Source organism: Syzygium oleosum, unplaced genomic scaffold, assembly GCF_021117445.2.
Source record: "Syzygium oleosum isolate NSW1041296 unplaced genomic scaffold, Sole_v2.1 Sole_v2.02, whole genome shotgun sequence".
NCBI lineage: Eukaryota > Viridiplantae > Streptophyta > Magnoliopsida > Myrtales > Myrtaceae > Syzygium > Syzygium oleosum.
Window position 1 is genome coordinate 17,716,030 of NW_026607486.1, and position 24,215 is coordinate 17,740,244.

Here is a 24,215-nt window from a genome sequence, read left to right on the forward strand (position 1 = left end):
CATCTTTTTCTCAATGCTTTTTCGATCAATTTGTTTGGGTTAAGGTTATTTTGGATAAAAATATATGCATTTACGAAAAGCAAAATTTTTTATCCCGCGAAAAAATGGTTCATAAAGATTTGTCTTTTCCGTTCCTTCCGAGGGTTCGATCAGGCCGGTCCAATTTTCAAGCTCACGGTTCGTTTTAAACGCCCGTAAACTCGTGACAACTTAAGACAGTAGAGGGGAAGTGACCTAAAAGTAATTAATGGTCTCACCAAATATTTATGTTCAGCTTTGCATTGACCACATAAACGTTTTTCCCTTCACCGATCCTTATAAATTGAGGCTAATTCAAAAAAAAAAAAAGCACCAACTTTACTTTAATCGATAATTTTGGCCCGAACTTTTTTTTGTCTCAATAAAAAGCACGAACTTTTATTCGAATCCCAAATCTAGCCCCCATGATGTGAAATTTTCAAATTGTTCGGGTCAAATTTGGAATTTAAGTAAAAGTTGATAATTTTTTATGGGAGAAAAATAATTTCGGATTAGAATTATCACTCAAAGCAAAGCTGGAGCATCTTTTTGGATTTGGGCCTTATAAATTGTTTCAAAAACTTGTAATGTAAGATATTGTTTTCTTTTTTTTTGGACTACCAACCGTGCCTTGTTTATTGCTTCTTATAGAGACACTAATTCTGCATCACCATTTCATTTTTTTTTTCAAACTTTCACGTTCTAGTTCATCCTATCGGTATAAACAGATTTTGGCACTAGTGATCGGTGGTTTGATAGGCAATTAATGTAAGGTCGAAGCATACGGTTGGCCCGGCTACTTCAATGGCATTTAATGTAGGTCAAAGCATATGGTTGGCCCGGCTGCTTAAATGCTATTGACGAGAATAGCAATTCACTATTCTTAACTACTAGTCCTAAAGACTTCTTGGCTCATCGTGCGATTGCTCTAGCCCGATAGGGTGTAGACGACATATGTTATTGCAAGTAAGCAAATAGTAGCAGCACAAGTCCACCACGAAGACATTCATCAACTGCTCTGCCGTAATTCTTAGTGCGATGATGACTTCGATGAAACCATTGCTTTTTTCAATCTTTGGAGTTGCCCATTTGAATCCGAGATACCGAGATACAATGCTGTTCATCATCTGTCCGAATCAACTGTTGTCTTGGATCCTTCTAAGACTCCGAATACACAACATGACACCCACACCCAAGGTATCTTATGCATCAACGGACGACAAGAGATATGTTTCAATGGCCCGGCCAAGCTGCATCGATCCAAAGAGATGAACACATGGAAAAGGCAATATCATATCGAGGCCGCAAGAAAAGGATGAAGAATGGAAACCATTTTAGACGACAATTCCTTTCTGAAACGATTCGTGCATCAAAATACTCTTCGAAATCTGTCCTCTTATTATCTATATCGGTGAAGAATTAAGATTGCTAACAACTAAAAAGTAGAAATGATTTAATGTACATGCCCTAATTTCAGTGCTAACAAAGAAAAACAGCTATAACTACATGACACAAAAGCTTCTCCGCTCACCATCTCAGAAGGGATTTAATTCTGAGGTCTCTTGAGACTGGAAGCAACACTGTAACTGGGAGGACACTTCCAATGAAAAAGGGCAAAAAATCAGAAAAATTGCATTAGTAACCTGTTATGTTGTTCTTCCTAGAAACCAAATGGTGATTTTCTCCGGCTTCCTCCTTCTCCATACTGTTCGTTCCACTTTCTGAGCTCGTTCATGCTCGCAGCATCATAAGCAACCGATGGAGCCACCTGCATATCCAGCAAGATTTCAACTTTTTTAGATCAGAATAAAGAAAAAGCTCATTCTGCAGGAAAAAAAAAGGCATGCAAATACTATACATGCGTACTTTGATTACCGAGTGTAACTAAAAATGGGATGGGAAATAGCGAGATAAGATTAGCTACCTTGCTTTTTGACTGTAGGAAATCATCCAAATTAAGTGGCCTTGGGGTTGGAGATGAATTTTTGCTTCCCTGGTGAAAAATATGTGAGGTTAAATAGAGAAGCAGAGACAAATGGAAATTACAGAGTGCTAAAGCAATGAAGTATGCATATGGACCATATGATAAAGTTTCAGGTGCTCCAACAAGAGAAATGACAAGTAGACACATTGATCATGAACAAATATTAAAACTCACCATTCTCTCCATTACTAAATAGACACTGATACAGGTGAATTACTAATAATTATGTAGTTCCTGCTTTACAATAACTCTTTCACAAGTTGTGTTATTCGTAAATTCCAATCTACCATGAAGCCATATGCAAAAAAAGAGTATATCATATAATCACTCCAATAAAAGGCCAGTTTCTCTTCCCTCTGTAGATCAGGGCACGGGCACTATGATATTGCATGTGTGTGTGAGAGAGAAAGAAAGAAAGAGATATACTTGCAAGAATGACAAACTTAGAGCATCTGCACACAACCTCAGCCATCGGGCAGAGTTCAAGGTTGCAGAAACATGATGCACTCATTTAAAGTGTTGCAAAAACAACATAATGCACATGAACCATCCAAAGGTAGAGAATGTAGGTTGTAAAACAACAGAGCAGTATTACCTTCTTTTCTTCCTCTAGAAGTTCTTGAACGGGCCTATAGGCAGCAGCGATACAAAGGTTCTGCAAAGTAGATGTATTAGATGCGTAAGAGATGCAACAACCTATTAGAAGGCGAGAACAGAACATTACCTTTAAATCACTCCCAGAGTAACCCTCAGTCATGCTTGCAAGCTTGTCAATCTCAAAAGCAGGTTCTAGATTCTCTTGCCCAAGAATTATCTTCAAAATCTTCTTACGGTTTTCAGCATCAGGTAGATCTACGTATAATCTGAGAGAAACCAACATAAACTTGTCAGATATGTCCTTTTGACTTTCTCCACCGCATTAACTGAGTTCATCAAGCACCAAATACTTGGATATAGGTAATATCAGCTGTGAAAAGATTGGAGCATGAACCGGCATTGTGTTATAATCACTCTGGCCTTATTTATGGAATAGGTACTTCTTCTCACATATGGCAAAGAGAAAACTTCATAATTTACCAATGAAAAGCATATGATAGGATGTGGCAAAAAGAAAAGCGCAAGGTTAGATTCCGCTTATGCTGGAAGGAAACTTGAAATGTGAAATCGTAAGCCATGTGTAACTCAGAAGTGAAAAGGAGAAATTAATTGGACTTGCAAACAACCAAGCTATTGAATAAATGGTCCCCAACTATTTTGTGAGTAAATCTACCTTCTCGGTAAACGCCGTATAACAGCATCGTCAAGGTCAAATGGCCGATTTGTTGCCCCAAGGATGAGGATTCTTTCGCTGTCTTTAGACCTCAATCCATCCCAAGCTGCCATGAATTCATTTCTCATTCTTCTAGTAGCTTCGTGTTCATAAGCACCACCACGAGCACCAAGCAAGCTGTCCACCTATATGACAGAATAACACATTCAATTGAAGAAAGACCACTACAGATTGGAAATTGATATATTACTGAAAGCATAAGTAGAAATCAGTTTCATAATACGGTGACAATTGTGCTGCAAACACTAACTAAGCCTTTTCTCCACGAAGTGAGGTTCGCTAGACAGATCATTTTTATGTCATTATATTCTATCTAGTCCCATCCTAAATAACACCCATATTCATAATGTCCTTCCTTAGGTTAAACATCCTACTGCCCTCTCATTTCTCCTTCTGACACGATATTATATCTTACAGGATTTAAATCAGGATTAGCTAACTATACTTCACATATGAAAAGGTGCGAGTTGCAAACAATACTGAAAACAATAATTTAAAGATTCTTCAACGTGAGAAAACTTTACTCAGTTGACTTGAACATCAAAGCCTCAATTGTAAAATGCGTATCAAAATCGAAATTGACTTATGGTGAAATATCATAAGACCACAACAATAATGATCTAAAAGTAAACTAGCAGTAACTTCATTTCTTGTACTTTTGCAATTATAGATCGAACTCCACATAACTCTATATGTAAGTTGCTAATTTGAATCCTGTATTTCATCCATCACTTTGTATAAAGAACAAAGGTAGGGCTTCAGAGAATGATATCATCATTCCATGTGCATTATACAAACAAGTCACAAAAGAGAGCAAATGGACACAACTTTGTTGATCTTCAGAGAGAGCTATCAAACTATGACAGTTTAACTTGACCTCAAAAGGAGATGAAGAGCTGTGCAGAAACAGATCCGACTAATAGACTATATCATAGTTCACAATACAGCTCAGAGATGTACCAAAACTCACCTACTAAGCTACAGAAAGCTTACTCCTAAAACTTACAATCGACAGTAATTTTCTTCTTGCATCGGAAATTGAATGGTTTCATTTTCTTATGGGGAAACCCTAGAGTTCATCAGTAGTCGCAAGCATGTAAGATTATCTACGACTAACAAATGGTTCCTTGTGACTGGACAATAATCCCATGCTATGAAACTATGATTAGAATGAAAGGAAGTATTACCGGATAAACACGAGAGAAAATTTTGGTTTAGTAAGGACAACTTCAGGTGCAAGCCTGAAGTATAATCACAAGAGACTCACCTCATCAACAAATACAATGACAGGTGCAAGCCTACCAGCAAATGAAAAAAGGGCCTTTGTTAGCTTCTCAGCATCTCCGAACCACTGTAAGAACAAAAGGTCAATTAACCAAAAGAAAATCACCGACCACAAGACATTACAAGTGGAGGAGGAGATCTGAAAAAGGACGAGAAATATAATTGCAGGATCGTGAACTTTCAAATTCTACTAAGACTGAGAAAAAATTGGGGTGGGGGAGGAGAGAGACAATAAGGAAATAAGAGGAAAGGCAGAAGACATTTTCCTCATCTGCGCAGGGAGCACTATTAGAAATAATTGGATGAGGCAAAAACAAAAACGTCAACTGGCATTTAGAATTGACATGCAAATCATCTGAGATAGGACAAATGTTGGAACACTATAAAAAACTATTAGAGAGGAAAATAATGAGGCAACACCATAAACCTCAACTGGAAATTAGAATTTCTAAAGACATGAGAATCATGCAAAGTACAATACTGCTCAATGTTCTACTCTCAACCATCAGTGAAATGAACAATGTAATAGACCGACAGTGAACCTCCAGTTACAAATGTAAGAAAAAGAATAACTAATTAGCCTGAACAGAATTTTTATCAATACTTGTAGCTTCCACACCTTTGATGTCATCGTTGAACCTGTTATACTTATAAAATTTGCCCCTGCTTCTGTTGCCAGTGCCTTGGCAAGAAGTGTCTTCCCAGTTCCAGGAGGCCCAAAAAGTAAAATTCCTTTGCAGGGCTGACAATAATCACAGTCATTTGCAGTAAAACCCAGAAAGAAAAAGAAGTGACAAAACTTCAAAGCTGTCAACAATATGACAGCACCAGTACATGCTTACCCTCAACAGATTTCCACGAGAGAAAAGCTCTGGCCTCCTCATGGGGAGAATAACAAGTTCATTTAGTGCATCTTTCACATCTTCAAGAGCACCTACATCATCAAACCTAACACCAACTTCACCAGGAGGCACCACTGCAGAGACAAAGTTTCTCTCATAGTCATCCCTTGCAAGGTTCTGCAATAGCAACTGATAGAAGTCAGAGAGGACATATCCAACCAAACAGTTTGAGGACTACTGGGCAGAAATAACAAATAAAAAAACTTTCCAGCATATTCATAAGAATACAGATATAAGAGAGTACGTGCCTTAAAATTTAGGGATGTTTCCCGAGATACAGCCTCCTGCTCTTTCAATCTGACAATTGCGACTTCAAGGCTACAAGAAAAGAGAGGCATGTCAATCAACTAGAAGATGAGGGACTTTAGCACGATAACACATCAATTACCTTTCACGTGGCAGGGAAAGTCTGTCTCCTTTAATGGCAGGATGCAAGCAAGATGATAAATAATGATTTTTAGCCCAGCCAACAACTTTCTCAGCTTCTGCAGAGGTAACCAACGAGACAGTTCAATTACTTAATGATGAACTGAAGACAGGAAAAACAAGTCATGATAAGATTGTAAGAGAAAATGATTCTACTTATAGGCTTCGTCAGACAATCTGAAGTCCTAATTAGAAAAGGATTAGAATTAAAAGATCAAAGAAGGCCTCTAAAAAGATTGCTAGAAAGAGAAAAATCTGGATAACTTGGTAGTGAGGTCCTTTTTATCATGTGATAATTGTAGAAGGAGGAATCTGGACGACCATTACTTTGAAAATAGAATGCAATTGATATTAAATTTCCTATTCCCCATCTAGCGAGAAGATCCCAAAAACTAGATGAAGCATTCCACATTAATGTAGATGAACTGAGAGAACCCAGTTTCAAATTCAAAGCACGGGGACAGAGAAAAGAATCACAAATTCAGTTTCCTATATAACGCTTGCTGCCATATACATTCCACATAATCAGGGCTCATCTATAAACGTTTCCAGGAGAGAGTTCGGGAATTAACGCATGAAAAGCTGTCCCAGGAAAGGATCAGTGGAAGAGTGATGGTCGCACCATTATCACTGATTGGAGTGTATGTTATGCGATAGCACATATTCGGAACAGGGGAACCGTCACTGCTTATTTAGCCAAATGTAATAATAACAGCAACAATGGATAATCACACAGAATTCCACAGCTGATGAATCATATTGTACACTGTTTTATGGAGGGGCAAGCGTCCATGTGATATTTAGAACTTTGTACCCTAACAAGCTTGAGATTTCAGGTTTGTTTCCAATGCAGTGTGGATCCTCTTCAGTTCAGACCACAATGAGGTATTTCCTTGCATATTCCCTATAGCAGGCCAGATACCCGGCCAGGATGGCCTGCTTTTGACCAGATTAGAGAGGAAATATGGTTTGATGTGTACAAACTATTATAGGATAACATCCAACATCAATACCAAATAGGAGAAGAATTATTAGTATGCATAAACATGAAATTGAGCCAACAGAACTTAATGTCTGTTACCGTCATTCTCTTGAATAATTATGCTGCTATCAATTTTGTGACCCCCCAAATCAGGCACTCTCTTTTTTTATTTAGTTGAATTATCAAGGCCCGTGATCAATGAAGTATGCCTTAAACGAACACCCTCTCAAAATCAGAATGCACGCGTTGTCCTTTAGATCACATCCAAATCTAGAATCATGCAACGGCAAAACACTCATCCCAGATCTTTTCAGTTTCAAAAATGTGCACAAGTCCTTGATAAGAACATAAATCTATGCTGACAGTGTTGATTCTAGTTGCTTACTCCGTCTTGTCAGTATCACGCCTTCAGTGTTCACATGTAGGAGGTCCATACATGATAGTTCATGTTCCTCAAGAACCTGGAAAAGGATTACCTCATAAGAAAAGAATATCTGAACAAAATTTCACCAAGACCTCAACCAGCCATCAAAGTTCCTTCCTCCCTCCCTGAACTATTAACACTTGATGAAACCAACCGGGCAAATGTTGTACCTGACTCAGTTCATTTATATTGCTCCTTGATATGATTATCTTCCTATCTTCTTCAACCTGCTTATCAAACGTTCTGAGGAGATGTTCCTCCTGCAAAGAGTCCAAATCACAAGAGGGGGGAGAGAAATAAACTAAAGATTGTATCCATGCAAAAAGACAGAATCATTGAACAACATAAGATGTTGCCACTACGTCGAAAATGTGTAACTAAAGCAACATCCACAACATTGTTTCCCTGGTTCAAACCAAAGAAATTAACCATAACCAGTGTCATAAAAAACTATCCCCGGTCAAACACACAAATTCTCATTACAAGAGAGTAGTCATTCAAGCAATATCAAAATAGATACTGCGTTTACATTCTCCACAAATGTCAAATAGATCTCTAGTAGGCAAACTTTGACAGTGATTAGCTGTCAACAACTTTAGTCAAAAGAAAAGTATTGAACTATCAATCTGGATTTGACTTATCTTTCATTCTCTATTCGAGGTTTAAACTTCAAAGTTTTTATCAGTTATCATTAGTTCTTTATGTTTGCTTAATTGGATTCTCTAATTAGGTGGATGATATTGGTGAACATTAGGTTATATCAGAAATCAGGATTTCGCATGATAAGCATGGATAATTTTTCTTTATTTCATTTCCTAAGGTTGATAAGCATTAATAATTTTATTACAACTGCTGATATAACAAGGGTCTTTTTTTAACGAGTGCCCCAACCATACGTAACAAAGATTTAATTTGCTTTTACAATGCATTGATTGTGCACCACACGAGAAATCAGTGTTATGGAAATGACAAAATTTCTTTATTTGATCATCAACAAAAACAAATTTGAAAAGCATACCTAGGACTTTTATGAGAACCGCATGAATAGGTTGACAGTAAGTGTTAGCCAATTAGGCTAAATCATCTCAAGACCTAATAACTTGTTTGTTAATCAAATAATCCTGCATATCTTTGCTCAGGCAAGCACCTCGAATTTCATGCATTAGGGTAGGGGGTCCAAGCGCCCAGCGCTTTTAAGACCATAATCTGAAACAAACATAAACCACCAGACAATGCTCGCGTACGTACTTCAATCGATATAGCAATTTATACAGTGGCTAGGTGCTAATCCTTAGCTGATATTTACTCTATATTGCAGTTTATTTTTCTGTCTTGCTTGGCAGTGCTGGATGGAGTAGAAAATCCCACTGCACTATCATCATATGTATGGTTTGTAGCCCAGCACCAGAAAACTGCGGCATAATAAAGCCACTCATACATGCATGGACATTCACAAGTCTTATCAGGCGTAAAAAATTCTTTGGCACATTAACCACCATCTTGACTAGACTTTTGCGCAAGTAAAGTAAGCTCAATAATTCAAGCAGGTTATTCAAGAGATAAGGTTACTGCTGGAAAAAATCCCAAATAGAGTACAGCTACACAAGCACCATCACATATCCAACTGCAGACACAACCCAGAAGAATAGAATCGTAACTCTTAAAACTCACAACAAATCTTAAGAAACTACGCAATAGACAAGGTAGAAAATGGGATGTGAAAATTGACAACTGGAGAGATGTTAAAAAACGTAGAACCATCACTACAAGCTTTTACCTGGGGAGGATAAACACGAAGGATGTTATTGAAGAGCTTGTATATAGAGTCATCATCAGATCTCCGGTTTGCCTTAAGACCTTCTGTGAGACTCTTAAGTGAAAGAGGCTGTGAGCACAATACAAATCTCAGTTAGCTGAATCATATCAATGTAGAAGGAAGCAGTCATCATAAACAAGCCATTAAGGAACTGGCACTGAACTTACAATCACAGAGAACTAATAAAATAGTTTGAAGAACATAATATTTTGGAAGGCAGTCACTTTCATTGCTCACTATTCCTATTCCTTGACCAAATGAAGACCACCTTTCACATGGCCGTTCTTAAAACATTTGACATGAAAGCGGTTATCAAAAATATAACAATTTCAAACGACTTGCTCATCCCAATGGAACACTACATCATCCTTTCTGTGAGATGGTTCTTTGGCGGCCATAACCATAACAGTCCAAGGTAGCAAAATTCCTTGTCAGGTCCGGGGTACTTGACATGCAATACTGAAATCGTTTAAAGTTTGCTACAAGCTTCAGGTATGAGATGGCACACGGCGCATGGAACAACACCAAACTTACATGAGAAAACCAATCCATCTGATCACATGCCAAATTAACATGATATTATCATAACACAGTTAATATGATAACCTATCGATGCAAGAAAACAAATATCCCGATGTCCGCAAAGGAAATAAGGGAAGTTGCTAGGCCTCACTTCTCAGCTTATGAACCTCCACAAGTTGGCAAAATGGAGATACAAGTTTCTCCACAAGAAAATCAAAATCTCCTTTAAAAGAGCCCAACGACATTGAGACTCATGGAGAATGAAGATCGCAGCATTCAATAGACTCGTAAAAAATCCGCAAAATGAGCACCATAACAAGCATCTCCAGCTAAGAGATGCAACAAGTGCAGCGGTAAAATAAAGTACTGATAGCAGTACACTTTTCTGTATCAGAGTAATAACCAAACAATAATGCCTAATACACAAATTGCAATTCAATATAAACTATCTTGCTCAAGCATTTAACAACATAAAATAACTTTTATTAAAAAAAAAATCCAACACAATGTTCTTTAATTACTGGTCAAGATTGAAACCAGGCAAAACCAGAGATAAAGTATAATTTTCTCAGGCATTATTAGATTATTAGTACCAAGGCCTGGCTTAGCAAAATACATTATTGCTTTCATAACGAGAACTGATTCTAAAACAATATCTGTTAAGGTGAATTGCCAAGGCAAAATCGAAATTGAAAAAAAAAATTCTGGAAAGTGCTTAAGATCAGTGTTCTAAGGTGAGAAAACATTACCAGCTTGGCAAGGCGACCAATGTTTGGGAGTATCATTGTCTGTCAACACAATTGAAAGACAGAAATTAGTCCAAAGCCAGACACGGAGTCAAAGTAGTATTGGGATCAACAACTATTGAGTTCGAGCACACCAGAAACTTACAAATTTTTCTCTCTCTTTCGAGCCTGTTTCAACTTTGTTCTGACCACATATTAAAACAACAGGGCCTTGTAATTGATCGAACATTTCATGCACTTTGTCAACAAACTTTGAGCGGTTTGCCTTGGTAACAGCCCTAGACAACCATTGTGAAGAGTCTGGAAAATACACAACAAGAGGCTGCTGGGAGCGCAAGACCTAAGGCCAGAAAAGAAAAGGTAAATAGAAAGTCCAAGGAAGAATCACCTCAGTCAGTTACAATTACGTCAACTTAGAAAAGTGAGGAAGCAGAATAAGCGGAAGGGAAGTTTTTAGCGCTCTTCCTACGGTAAGGAGGTAAAACGGAGGAAGCCACATAAATACCCTGTACTACTTCCTCCTTTGTAAGAGAAGATAAGACTAACCGAGCTATAGAGCTATAATGATAACTAATTTTTCACACAACGTATAACTACTTGCTTGTTCCTGGCAAGTATGCTAACGATAATAGTTATCTTTATATTTTGCAATAACTAAGAATAGCAATAACCAGTGTTAAAAATGGCGATCATGTCATGGCTCATTGAATAAGATGCAGATGAGGACGCCCTTAATTTAAAGATAAAAGAAACATTTTACCAATAAAACAACCCAAAAATAGAAAGGCAAAATTAACTGGGTGTTTTGCAGTGATTTTAGTGAGCAATTTATACATTGAATCAGTATAGTTGATCCAACCTAAATAGAACATCTGGAAGTTGCATTAATTGAAAGCCGTTTTATGAAAAGCAAATCAAGAGTTCTTTTTCTGCTTCTTCAATGCTTGTATATTCAAGGGTTTCTTTCGAGCTCAGCAATTTTAATGTACAACCTTATCAAAAAAAGTCCATTTTCACCGAGTAATTTACTACATCGTCTGTTTGGCCTGACAAGATACTCCCGCTCTTGCATTTAGGGGATACCTTTTGAGACATGTGCCCATCTGCCATTCCTTTGCCATTCTACTTCCATAGTTTCAAGTTTTTTTTTTTTCACTTATATCTTTCCAACTATTTAATTCAAGATAACTTTCACGTTAGTCTTCATGATTTACTCATTCTGTTTCATTCATCCCCTGATTTCATTCCCCCATTAATATCATCCCCTCATACCAAACGCAAACATCAGAAGAAATACCATTAAATTTATTAAACTAAAGAATCTCTACTAATAACATCAAGAAGCACTAGCAGACGAATACTACATACAATACTTTCCAATATCCACAGTACATTGCCTGAAAGCACAATTCTAGCTGCAACATGGCCAAACAATAAATACAACACCCAAGCTTACAGCAAATAGCTCTAATCTAACATCAACATCATCAAATTATTATCGGACATTAAATAATAACCAGATAGGTGGATTATGCTCTTGGTCATAAATCAACAAATTAACATGTGCTTATTATTCAAAACTTTGACAAGAAGAGATATGATCTGTTGATCTTGATCCCTTATACCTCGCAAAGTGCCTCCATTGCTATGTAACAATCTTCAGCTTGACTGTCCAAATCAGGCTCAATGTCGTTAACTATGATTCAAGAAAAATCAATTAGCTTATCTTAACCAAACAGAGTTGATTGAGTTATAAATAGAAGCTAATTAGAACTTTCACAGCCAAATAACATGCTTAGATATATAATTTTACCACTCCAAACTCCAATCCCATAAAAAGAAAAATTAATGTACACAGTTCCCCTTACACACAAAAATAATGGTCCAAATTGGCTTGCAAACGTGAAAATCAGGAAAAAAGTGAAGCTACAACATGACAGGAGCAGCTGACATATGGTGCCTGTCAATTTAAAAGGTAGCGTTCCCCAAATACCTAAACTATTGTCACCTTACTGCACTAGCGCATCTCCCTATCTCAGCTAAGGGACTAAGGGCGAAAATGAGTAAAAGCTCAGACAGCAAGCTGCAGCAGATGTGCAGCAAACTGCAGCCTTCCATTCAGATCTAGATGAATATGCTGACAAAATATTCTTGCTCAAAATCTAAAACTCCAAGGTGATGAAAAGCCACTTTGAAAGGCTATTACTTTGATAAGACAGAATTTGGGGTTTAGGTTCTGAATATTATATCCCTTAATCTAATAGGTAAAAAATTCTAGTTTCTTCCCATAATTTAAAAAAAGACCCCTGATCTGCCTAGACAAGAAAAAATGTACTATTTTAGTATTTTGGCAAAAACTTTTTTTCCAGTTACATCAACTATATGTATCAAACATGTCACTTGGATCTAGAAACTATACCGCAAAAAAATGCATAAAAGCCATATCACAACACACCTAGCCAACCAGAGACATAAATCTGTGCTCAACCAACACACAGAGACAGAGGAAAATTACAGCCAAAAAAACTTGTTCTGAAGGATCGGGCAAAATGAATTAAGACTACCAAACATGGACAATCAAGTGAAAGGTGATCGGAGCCTCAACTAATGAAAAAAAGGGTGCTGCTGCAAAGATATCAAGATGCTCAGATCACACTCTGGCAGTTTGTAAAGTTAATTTCTTAGATCTAACACTAATTCAAAAACAAAAAACAATGGAGAAAAATTCTTCTGCAGCTGAGGGATGTACCACTTATCCACCAGATCGGCGGAGTAGATTGCTCAGTGGATGTCTCATCTGCCTCATCTCCACTAGCTTTATTTTCATTTGTATCCAAAATAACAGCTACCCTGTCTAAATTCACCTCATACACCACCCCACGCTGGCCCCTAGATAAAGGCCTGATAGATGCCCAAACGAAGTTAAGTCAAGCAACAAGATAGGTGCCAGCAATAATGAGCAAGAAAAATCTTGTGCAAGAATTACATACTGTAAAAAGCATGTAAGCAACAAAAAAATACAATGAATTCAATAATTCACAAACAACATGCAAATTTTTTCAGGGCCTCTCCAATTTACTCATATAACCAAAACACTTTAAAATTGCAATTCCTCCATTAACTGGAGATTGCAGAAATTTTGCTACTGACAGCCACAAGTCAGCACAACAACAATACAGAGTAATAGACTAAAAAAGTGGTGGTGGTCTCATACTTGCATATAGGACATCCATAAAGAGATGATACATTCATGTAAGTACTGCATACTGATAGAGTTAATTAAAAAGCTGAGCCCACCCAATAAAACGACAAAATACAAAGCACAGTATGAGACTATACAAATATTCTTCGAGTTAGGCAAACTCTTTTACTCACTCAAAGCCACTCGGTTGTTGGATAAATTGCATTCACTTTTCACTGACAAGCAATGTTCACGAAAAGCATTCTTATCCAGTATATCTTTTGCTTTGTTTCCCATGAGACTGAAAGGAGTACGTTGCAATGTACTGTGAGATTATTTATGTATAGAGGCCTAACAATCTACTCCAAAGTACTTTGATTGACAAAACCAACCAGCTACACCTCATCCTTTATTTTCTTTTCCGTAATTTAACCCTTAGCTTCCAAAATGATAGAAGAATAAAGCAACTGGCTCTCCATTTTGGGGACTTCTAAAGGGCTAATCATTTTCTTGGGTTAATAATTTGCATATAGATGCGTGTTCAATTTAGAGAAGGGAAGTAAACTTGAAACTTAAGTTAAAAAAAATTTCTCACTATACACTTATACAAATGAGGCACAAAAGCCAAAAGTTCAGTGATTTTGATGCTTACATAGCACCATGCTAAAAACCTAACAGCCGGGGGCTGACAGCACCCTCCAGCCCCACTGGCTCCACCACTTTAGATCCTAAAAGCAGAGAACAGAAGCAATTTCACACATGTGTATCACCATTCTTTCCAGGTTTTATAACCAAAACTTGTAATACTGGATCTAATTTTTTTAACTGAAGCAAATTAGAAGCAAAAGCTACAACCTACGATCAACTTTAGCTTTTCTTCTAAATATTTTCAACACCAGCACATTCTGTGGGACTTTTCCACTGTGTTACGGCAACGATTGAAAGAAATGGGGAAGGTTTGAGGGAGACAACTAGCTTTTTCAGAGAGAAACAATTTCATGGCCGACCTCTTTGACCAGTTCCAAAGGTGTCCTGATTAGTTTAGCTTATCTACTTAATTACAGTGACTCATCTTCCTTGCATAATCTGAGGACACTAATTCAAATTAAATTGTTTATTTATCAGAAAAAAAAAAGGCCACTTAACTAGAATTTCAAAACTTCAAGGACAAACTTTAAAGCAATTTAAATTATTGCATAATTACTACTATAGGAAACGAATAATGCATGGTTGCATCAAATTAATTCTGGAAAAGTCTACATAACTGATTTTGGAAGAACTCTTAAACTCAAGGTCGCATCATTTGCTAACCCAACGCCAAATGTAGTAAAACATGATAAGACATGAATCTACTAATCTCACTAACAAAACAAAAGCGGCTATAGCAATTTAACCATGAGGCTGATAAAGTTTCTCAATTTTCCAGAGAAAAGATCGACACTACTGCTCCTCATTAGCCACTGAGAATCTCCATATCAGTTTGAAAAGTGATCCAAATCTAACCTAACCGCTCTAAATCCATGCAAAGGGTTCTGCTCCATGATGGACCAATTAGAGCTTCTTAACTATTGTTAGAGATAATCTCACTGCTTATTCTTTTGATATGAGTGTGCTAATTATCATCTGACCCTACAACTTGGGATGCTCATATTCCAGCTGCTAATCCTTCTTTAGAAAATAGACCTACGACTTTCCATCTCCTCCTACCAAAGTTACCAACAAATGCTCAAACTTGTCACCATATGGGAAAATTCTTCTACTTCGAACCATAAAGTGTTCTTGTAATTTATATTTTATTGCCTTATAGTAATTTTTTCATTTACCTATCAGAAAAAGTGGAATTTTCTATCGCTAAAGTAAGCATTCAATCAAGTGCTATGCCATTTCCGCCTCAATTAAATTGACTGTGCTGTAGGAAGATGGGTACAATCCAACTTCCAAGTGATAGAAATCAAGATGGTACTGTCAACCCGAAGATGGTTTTCAATAACACAAATTACTATACAGAGGGACAACAAAGGGGCATATAACCCATCATACGAAGGCCTAAAGGACAAATTCGAAATTATATGCCTATGATAAAGTTGGGATACTTCCTCAGAGTCAGACAAATAAGAACCGGGGAGACTAGTGACACTTTTGAAGGTCCATTAGCAATGAAGATCCAGAGATGAGTGAGGAAGTTGCAACCATCAAAAGAAAGGACGGTAAATAAATATAAACAAAATTCCAATGCCTTATATCTTATGGAAAAGTTTGGCTCTGGGCGGCACCTGTGTAGCTAACTCATCAGTGACAATCCCCACAAAGGGGACAAAAAAAATGAGGCTGAAATTATGAGTCTAGAACCTCTACGATGACCATTTAATAGTTCAATGCGAAATGCCTAACCAAATCTCAGATTTTATTCGAATATGAAATGTAGCTGGAGAGGGCCACTGCCATGGAGTGCCTATACTATCAAACCTCAGATCTCTAGAGGAAGAGGAGGAGAAATATGGGCAAACGATTGGAGATCAATCGATGGAAGAAGGGAGTGGTCTCTTTTAAATGAAATAAAGCAAAACTAGTGAATCTTAAAGATCTTTAGTTTCTGAGGCCTTGAAGAGACTCATTTGCTTTTCCCCCATTTGAAATCACAAAATCGACTTACCAACCCACCTGCCACGTATTACTGTATAAGCATTTATGGGGCCATCAGAAGTCGGTATCTTCCCCAATACAATCCTGTGATTCATTATGTGAGGATGAAGTCAAAGCTCAATAGAAGGTGAAGCAACGCTAAACATATGAACCTCCTAATAAAATGCACTTGCCAAGATCTCAAACACCCCGAGACATCACCGGAAAGGGAAAGAACAAGGAAAAAGTCTCCCCTGCGACTAGATCATCCCATCAAGAAATGGATTACAGGTCCACACTCCACATTCAAAGCTATGCATGTGGGAAACAGGGAAAGCCTAAGGGAACAAGATCGAATGTGTTGCCTAAGCATCATAAGAGCAAAGCACCTTGCTGAGACTTCTCATATATCAACATTCAATTCATTATCAGACAAATAATCAATCCATGACCATAACACTTACATTCTCTCATACTTAATAAGACTTGACATTTTCATCCAACAACTTAGACAACAAATACCCAACAGACAGACAAAATTCTAATCAAATGGCCCAGATCTAACAAAAACAAGAAAATTCCGAACCAAGCGTTCAGAGAAGAAGAGTACTTGAGACAGCTATCCAATATGCAGATACTTTTGGGGGAGAAAAAGTCATGCACAAGCACAAACAATCCTATAAGTTTGATAAAGGTATTGAATCATGGCCATAACTATCCAACAGCCCCGCTTTCTTATAGCAGGGTGCAAACTTTATCATGTGGCCACACCCAAACAAAAAAAGGTTTCTTTGCATAATATTGACATAAAAGTTAAGTAAATAAGTAAGGTTCATAATTCAAATTAGGGTCCCCTAGACATTACAACGTGAAGACTCTTTTGAAATGGGGAAATGAATAAGAGTTGTGTCATTCTAGATTCCAGCTTCCAGGTCTATACAGCAGGTCAATAATGCATTGCACATGAGACAATCGATACAGCACTACACAAGACTAAACTCCTGTCTCCCTAACAAAGAGTACCACAATAAGTATTAGTCTTCCTAAAAAGAATATGAGCTAAGCCAGAACCATCGCAGATCTTTCTTGTTATGGAAAAACTACAAAAGGAGCTATTAACATAGTTCGTCAACATATGCTAGCCACTATAATCTTTTCACCTCTACAAGTTCTCCATGATCAATCTTATAACGTCACTGTCAACTCAGCAACTTATCATAAAAAGGTTATCAGATAATGAAGATCAAAAGAAAAAAGCATCCGACATCATAATAGAGAAGAGAGACGCCATTGAATATAATAAAGAGGCAAGTAAGGGTGCGTTTGGCAACCATTCTGTGCCCGGGAACTGATTTTGCTCAGAAATGATTCTCTTTTATTCCGTGCCCGGGAATAATTTCTAAGCATTTGAAGGCGTTTGGAAACTGCTCAAAATTTCTATTCTTAGAATAGAAAAAGAACAAAAATGCGTTTGGTAACTGCCCAAAATTTCTTTTTATTAATAATATTTTCAATTTTTTTATTTTTCCTTTTTTTTCTTTTTTTTCTTCTTCTTCCCCTTCTTGGCCCATGGCCAGGTCGCCGGCGAGTGGTGGACCCTCGCCTGGGTCGCGACGGCGAGTTCGGCCTTGCCATGGCTGGGCAAGGCCTCGCCGTCGCGGCCGCGAGCCGCCCTCGCCCAGGCGGCGAGGGTCCAGCCCTCGCCCTCACCGGCCCTGGCCTATGGCCAATCGCCGGTGGCCGGCGGCCGGCCAGGAAGAACAACAACAACAACAAACCAAGAAGGAAGAAGAAAACAAAGAAGAATCAGAAATGAAAAAATTGTTCCCAAAATCAAGAAGCTACTTTTTTTTGCTTTTTGATTATGTTCCAAAACTGATTCTGGGAACAAATTTTTGCAAATTTGTGCCCGGGAACAAAAAATTTACCAAACGGATTTCTATTCCAAAACTGATTCTGGGAACAAAAGAACAAAAATTATCACTGTTTGGCAACTTGCCAAACGGGCCCTAAGCAGGAATATGGCTTTTAGAAAAGGAATAAGTTGAAAAAAGGAAGTTGAGCGTTTGGGCAAAGTACCAAATTTCAGTCCAAGATTCAAACGTGTTAAAGTGACACTAAGAGAGCCCAGCATGGTGTACTGATTCCTTTCACACACATGCCTACAGTCAGCCGGAGCAGATCAATAATTACCATAAAGATGAATGGCATTTATATTTAGCAATTCACCGTAAGCCACATAAGCAAAACTATCACATTAGAAAATGCTCCTAAACTGACGGTGTAGTAACACACTCCATCTAGAGTTCAAGAAAATAGTTCCAGCATCAGGGTTAGTCACTGCCTAAGTATCATTCTTTCCTTGAATACCATCAAAATCAATAAAAACTACACCTACAAATTGTCTCTCCTGATCAAATAGATTTTGATATCTTTCCAGCTCAAATGCAAAACACCCCTTGATGCAGCATCATCCAATTAAGTAAAAAAAAGACATCAAAGTTTTCCAATCACCAATCTCATATCAAAACATAATCAACAAAACATACTGTGGAAAGTTATTCAGCTCCTGAAAATTTCTCTCTGCTTTACAACGTCAGCGGGCAGCAATAAAACGAAGCCAATAAATGCAGAAAAAACAAAGAACGATGATGACCTATTAGCAGCTGAAATCTTTCGAGAAGGTCCAACGTATTTTACTCGATCCCCTAGAAAGAAGAGGCACGGACGGTGAAATACACAACAAATAAAAATAAAACTGACATCGAAAAAGTTATAGTAAATTTAAGACCATTTCTAACTCAATAAAATCGACACATCAATGCATCTGTCACCTCTCTTAAGTTGCTGCTTCGATTGTTCTGAATTTGCAACATCTTCAGGCTTTGATGACTCAGATGAACTCTCTGATTCTCCTGAAACCCTCTGAGAGAAGAGCAAATCCAGAATCAGGCAATAAATCACATATTAATGACTCGAAACCCTCCAAGCTTGTGCAAATAGTCATTACATATCCAGTTCCGACCTAAAATCATAATGTAGCCAACTTTATTTTCCCTGCTAAATTACAGATTCCACCCATGTCAGATAGCAGACATTCTACCCCTTAAACTCCCATGCCCTTTGTCCAAAAAAAAAAACTCCCATGCCCTCGACTGGCAAGAATTTCAATGATGACTTTGTGATCTTTGTCCAACGAAAATAGGTCAACATTGAGCTCATGTGTTTAATGATGTCGAAACATATAGGTTGGAAAGCAAAGCATTGGACTAGCAGGAAACATCCCCTAGAAGTATTCATTAGTGCCACCATTTCAGAAAATTTCATCGACCCAAAAGGAGTATATCTACCTACGTTCCTGTTTCTAGAAAGAACATTGATTTTCCAAATCGAAACCCTAGAAGCAAAGGCCATATAGATGCGACCGATTATTTTGTCTCAAGAGGTCAACGAAGCTTGTTTCCTCACACAAAGATACTCTCACAAATTCAAAATCGGGGACGTTCGTCGTCAAAAAAAGTGAGAGTTCAACTAGCAACACTAATACTTCCATTGCCATAGCATGACATGAAGCGGCTAATGTCAAAACAAAAGGTATCAAATAACAAGTAGAAGAATCTTAATTGGAGCGGAACAGAATAAAGAAAACAATTATTACTTTATACGCATGGACTGGGGGAGTAATATTTAGCAAACTTAAGACCAAATGCGTGAAGTCCATAAACACGAACATGTCCAACACAGCTTATCCATGCTGCTTTTGTTGGTTCTGTAGGTGGAGGCTGCCATTACAGACTTTACAGCCATCTCAAGCAAAATCAAGGGGTTTAATGGATCGAATGTTTACATTGCATAAATGAATTCACAGCTAATTAACTAATTTGTAACTGGAACTATTGTACATGGTCAAGTTGACGATTCACTTGCACTTCGTCTATAAGATTCTCCACTAACTCGAGGAGCCAACTCTTCTGGACATTACATTTTGAGACCTACTTTTTGGCAAAAGTGAAATAAAATCACATCATATTTTACATTTTTTGAGTCAAGATTGAGCTGAAGTTAACATATAGGATGTGATAAATAGTTTTGTGGTTCCTTGAATCCCTGGCAAGCTGTGAGATACTGTCTGCTTTGAAAATCTATAGATGTATAGTTTTGTTTAAGAAAACCTTTGGAAGGTCAAGGACGTTGATTATTGGGCAAATAACAGTAGCCTGCATGTGGGTTTCATGCAGGGCTAATGATGATTTATATGTAACACTGTTAGGGAGAATAGAAAGAAAATAGAAAGGACGAATCACGGGTGACTTTGAACCTTCTACTGTTAACGTAAATGCAATCTACCTTTTACTTTGTATTGCCACTGGGCGGAAGTATGTCCAGTTGGTTCAAAGTTATCCATATGATTTTCAATTAAAAATTTGAATATATTAAAGTGGAAAAACTCTTTTCTGCAACCTACATAGACGCCCTTATTAATTAAGTGACTCAAAAAATGAAAAATATGAGGTAATTTCATTTTATGCTTTAGCAGTACGTGAAGTAATCTCTTCTATGATACATGTGCACCATCAACTACAAATTCCTTAGATATGTACTATCCTAGACATTGCCGAAATATAATACCAAAGTCCAATTCCCGTGAGAGGATGGACATATTTGATGTGGCATTCACAGACAGGGAATAAAGTTTCTTAATCACCATTCATCAATTCTGAGATCAGAGCCAGGACAAGCTCTTGCGAAATAATTTCTTAAAATCACAGGCAAATAAAAAAAGCTGAACGTGACAACCTGTGGTCACCCTATTGACTCGTTATAAGTGACCAAAAGCGGAGACTACCGACAAGGGGAAATCGGGAGGTCAAGGTAACAATAAATGAAGTGGGTATATCTCGCAAATACGATCCACGTAACCCATGCAATTTTCATTGGAGGAGCGATTTGGTAATTTTTCAACTTTAAACTTTACGTGGATTATCCATCATGGTGACTACTGCCATAGTATCCTGAATATGCTCGCATGTTAGAATACGTGAAATTCAGTATATTACATCAAGCATGCTTTTCATGATCATGCTTATCCACGGACATTACCTTTGCAAAGTCGTCAAGGTTGAACGGGACAATCTTCTTAAGGGCCGCTTCTGCAGTTGCCTGCACATCTACTTCATCGTCACTACAATCAGATCTTGCTTCAGCGCTGCTGTTCCATTCTTCTTCGTTACTTGCTTCATTCTCATCCTCAGTCTCTGACTCGGAAGCACAATCCTCTGCAGATTCGGCATGGTCATCATCTGATTCTGACGAGCAATCCTCACCAAAGTCCTGCATTGAGGTCACCAGAATATGTACATTATCATTTAACAGAGGGTAAAACATTTCAAGCTTTTGAGGACATTCCGATCTTACATATGGAGCAAGTACGCTGCTGTCAAGCACCAGCAAAGGAACTTGTAGATCCCGAGCAAGTGCTCTAACTAGCCTCTCTCTAAAAAGTTCGGTACCTGCATTAGTCAGGGTATCAGTTGCTTCTTCCCTTTTCTAGAGAAATCTATTCACAGAAATTTTTGCCTCATTAAAAACAACAAAAAAAATGAATCTCAAAAGTCCACCTGGAACACTCTGAAGCAGTATTCTCCCGCTGGAAGAATTTAAACGAGCACCATAAGATGAATTGATCTTCTTATGTTTCATATGAGACGCTGCACATTCTACCAAAGTATTTTTGGTGTGTTCGCTGAATAAAAGAAGATGCAAAATTACGACTTTAGTAACAGTAAGATCAGTTCGTCTGGGAGATCTATAGAGTACTACCTGTATTATCAGTAAAATACAGAAATTATGTATTGAATATACAAAGAGTAGTAATTACTTAATGTAATAAGGAAATGTCTCCCACGAAACACTTATTTTCTCCCAAGGAACAATCCTTCGCAAAAACTCGTTCTTGAATTTTTCACGCCTACTAAGGAAAGGCGGGTCTTTCTTTTTACTTTCAATTGCCAGTTTCTCATTGTGAAGCCATTCCTTTTGATCCTGTTCGCCCAGTCTCGCATGCGCATCGCGACCGGTGACAACTTCAGTGGCTGTTTCTCTGTCCCGCATGGATTTTCCTCTATCGATGCTAGACCCATCTTTAGTGGGTTCTTGTTTATCCTCACTTGCATTTCTTCCATCACCTTCAGAACTGTACGCACGTAACTGACCACTGTTCAAACTAGAATAATGCCACGGGTACAAGCCTTTAACGTAAGTTCCTGCTGCAGCACCACGAGATGAAGGCAACTCTGACAGGTATCTTCTGATTGAACTGAACTGCAGATGGTGGATTTCCGAGACTGCTATGCAGCTCAAAGGCCGAGAAGGAGCACGCTCTTGAAAGTGAGACCTAAGTAATTTGGATGATTGAACCATAACACTCCATCTTTGCTTTTTGCACTTCAATCTACTTGCATACATGGCAACTAATCTTTCAATTTCTTCCAACTGCAAATTCTACCTGTATAAGTTAACCATTTAATTTTCGTTCATATGCAGAGACATCCCAAGCAATAATATAAACTCCACTCACATGAGAAGTAATGAAAAATTGAAACTAAGAGGGAAAAAGGAAGAACGCAAAGGTGAAAACAACATAGGCTCTAATCACTTAATCTTACTTTAGTTTCAAATTATCTACAGCAGAAAGATTTTGTTCAATTATGGCTAGGATTTTGGGGCTCTTTTGTACACAACACTTAGAAGTCATGAACCTAGCCTAGCAACTGATATCGTTCAACTGACAATAGCAGAGTCAGTGCAAATGAACTTAAGGAACAATACATCTTTTACATCTTTTCACGTGACAAAATTTTAAGTAAACTTTCCACAGAGTCCGAAGTTATTGCAGTCGGTTCTACCACAGAAGAAAGAATGAGATTGCACCAACCAAAATGGGTTCTGCCATTGATCACACAGAAATAAGTGATAATGGCTACCATACTTAAAGGAAAAGGGGGCAATTTCACCACCCCACAAATCATTAAAGGTTGAAACTCATCGCTATTCTACGAGGGGGAGCAGATAGTCCAAACAAACCTCTAGAAACTAGCTAAAGGATTATTCACACGCGAAAGCTTGAAAGCTCTAACCAATATATCAATCTACACAAGGCTCTGACTTACACAATCCAATACACTTGTTTAAGTGTCAAGAGGGAATCCCAGTTTTCCCGTCGTATAAATTATCTAATCTTAAACACTACACTGAAAAGCACTGAACATTTATCCTGCTACTTCCCCGCATTTCCAACACCAAATGGCGAACCGAATTCGAATCTTCCCACCACGAAAACAATCGAGGCAATTGCATCCCTTGCATTCCCAAATGCACCAGCAAGCAACCACAACAACGCACGCCAATGCAAGAGACGATGAACAAGAACCCAGCAAAGAGACAGAAAAACGAGCATCAGATTGTACCTACGGCGTGCTCGAGACCTAGGGGCGGCGCATGGCCGTTTCACAGACGATCCGCGGCGAGAGGCGCGAGAAACTCAGCCGCTTCAATCAATGGGCAGCTCCAAAAAATGACGGAACTTTCGAGGGTGGAGCTGAACGGTGGTGGCGGGGGGGAAGAGAGCGGTAAAAGAGGAAGTGGGAGAAGCTGCGAGAAGAACGTTCGGAGAGACAAGATCTGGTCCCGGGTCACTGCTCTCTCTTTCTTCCCTCGTTTTGTTTCCTTATTTTTGGCAAAGCTGGTTTGACGCCTCGAGCTCGTGCGTCTCCCGAGCAGAAGAAAGCTCTTCGCCTCCGTGCGCTGCGCCTGAGGTAGGGAAAGGGGGTGTTGCCGCCGTGTCTTCGTGCGAAAGAATGTAATATCTAATCGGCCTAACATCGGAAGTCCTTCCGAGGATAACATTGGTTCCGGTCGGAGGTCTCTGAAGAACACGAGAAGTGGGTGGACGGGACTGGTGCGCGTCGCGGCCCAACAA

At 38.3% G+C, this 24,215-nt stretch overlaps 1 protein-coding gene across 5 annotated transcripts; it reads right to left on the reverse strand.

Moving 5' to 3' along the window:
- Positions 1–1,393: 1,393 nt before the first annotated feature.
- Positions 1,394–24,119, reverse strand: LOC115671950 (peroxisomal ATPase pex6). Of its 5 annotated transcripts, none has more exons than XM_056307501.1 (25): positions 23,722–24,119; positions 22,116–22,742; positions 21,856–21,980; positions 21,653–21,747; positions 21,338–21,568; positions 19,072–19,162; positions 18,894–18,945; positions 16,277–16,342; positions 13,184–13,335; positions 12,060–12,130; positions 10,580–10,774; positions 10,438–10,476; positions 9,128–9,235; positions 7,521–7,610; positions 7,312–7,387; positions 5,907–6,003; positions 5,767–5,836; positions 5,459–5,635; positions 5,236–5,358; positions 4,600–4,683; positions 3,273–3,457; positions 2,727–2,865; positions 2,598–2,657; positions 1,943–2,011; positions 1,394–1,786 (listed from the first exon to the last, which is right to left on the reverse strand). In XM_056307501.1, the coding sequence occupies exons 2-25, from the start codon at positions 22,700–22,702 to the stop codon at positions 1,679–1,681; spliced, it is 3,090 nt and encodes a 1,029-aa protein (XP_056163476.1). In that variant the 5' UTR covers positions 22,703–22,742; positions 23,722–24,119; the 3' UTR covers positions 1,394–1,678. The 5 variants fall into 5 exon arrangements, with proteins under 5 accessions (XP_056163476.1, XP_030449529.1, XP_056163481.1 ...); XM_030593669.2 differs by having other exon boundaries at positions 22,116–22,729; positions 23,704–24,119; XM_056307506.1 differs by having other exon boundaries at positions 22,116–22,738; positions 23,704–24,119.
- Positions 24,120–24,215: the final 96 nt, after the last annotated feature.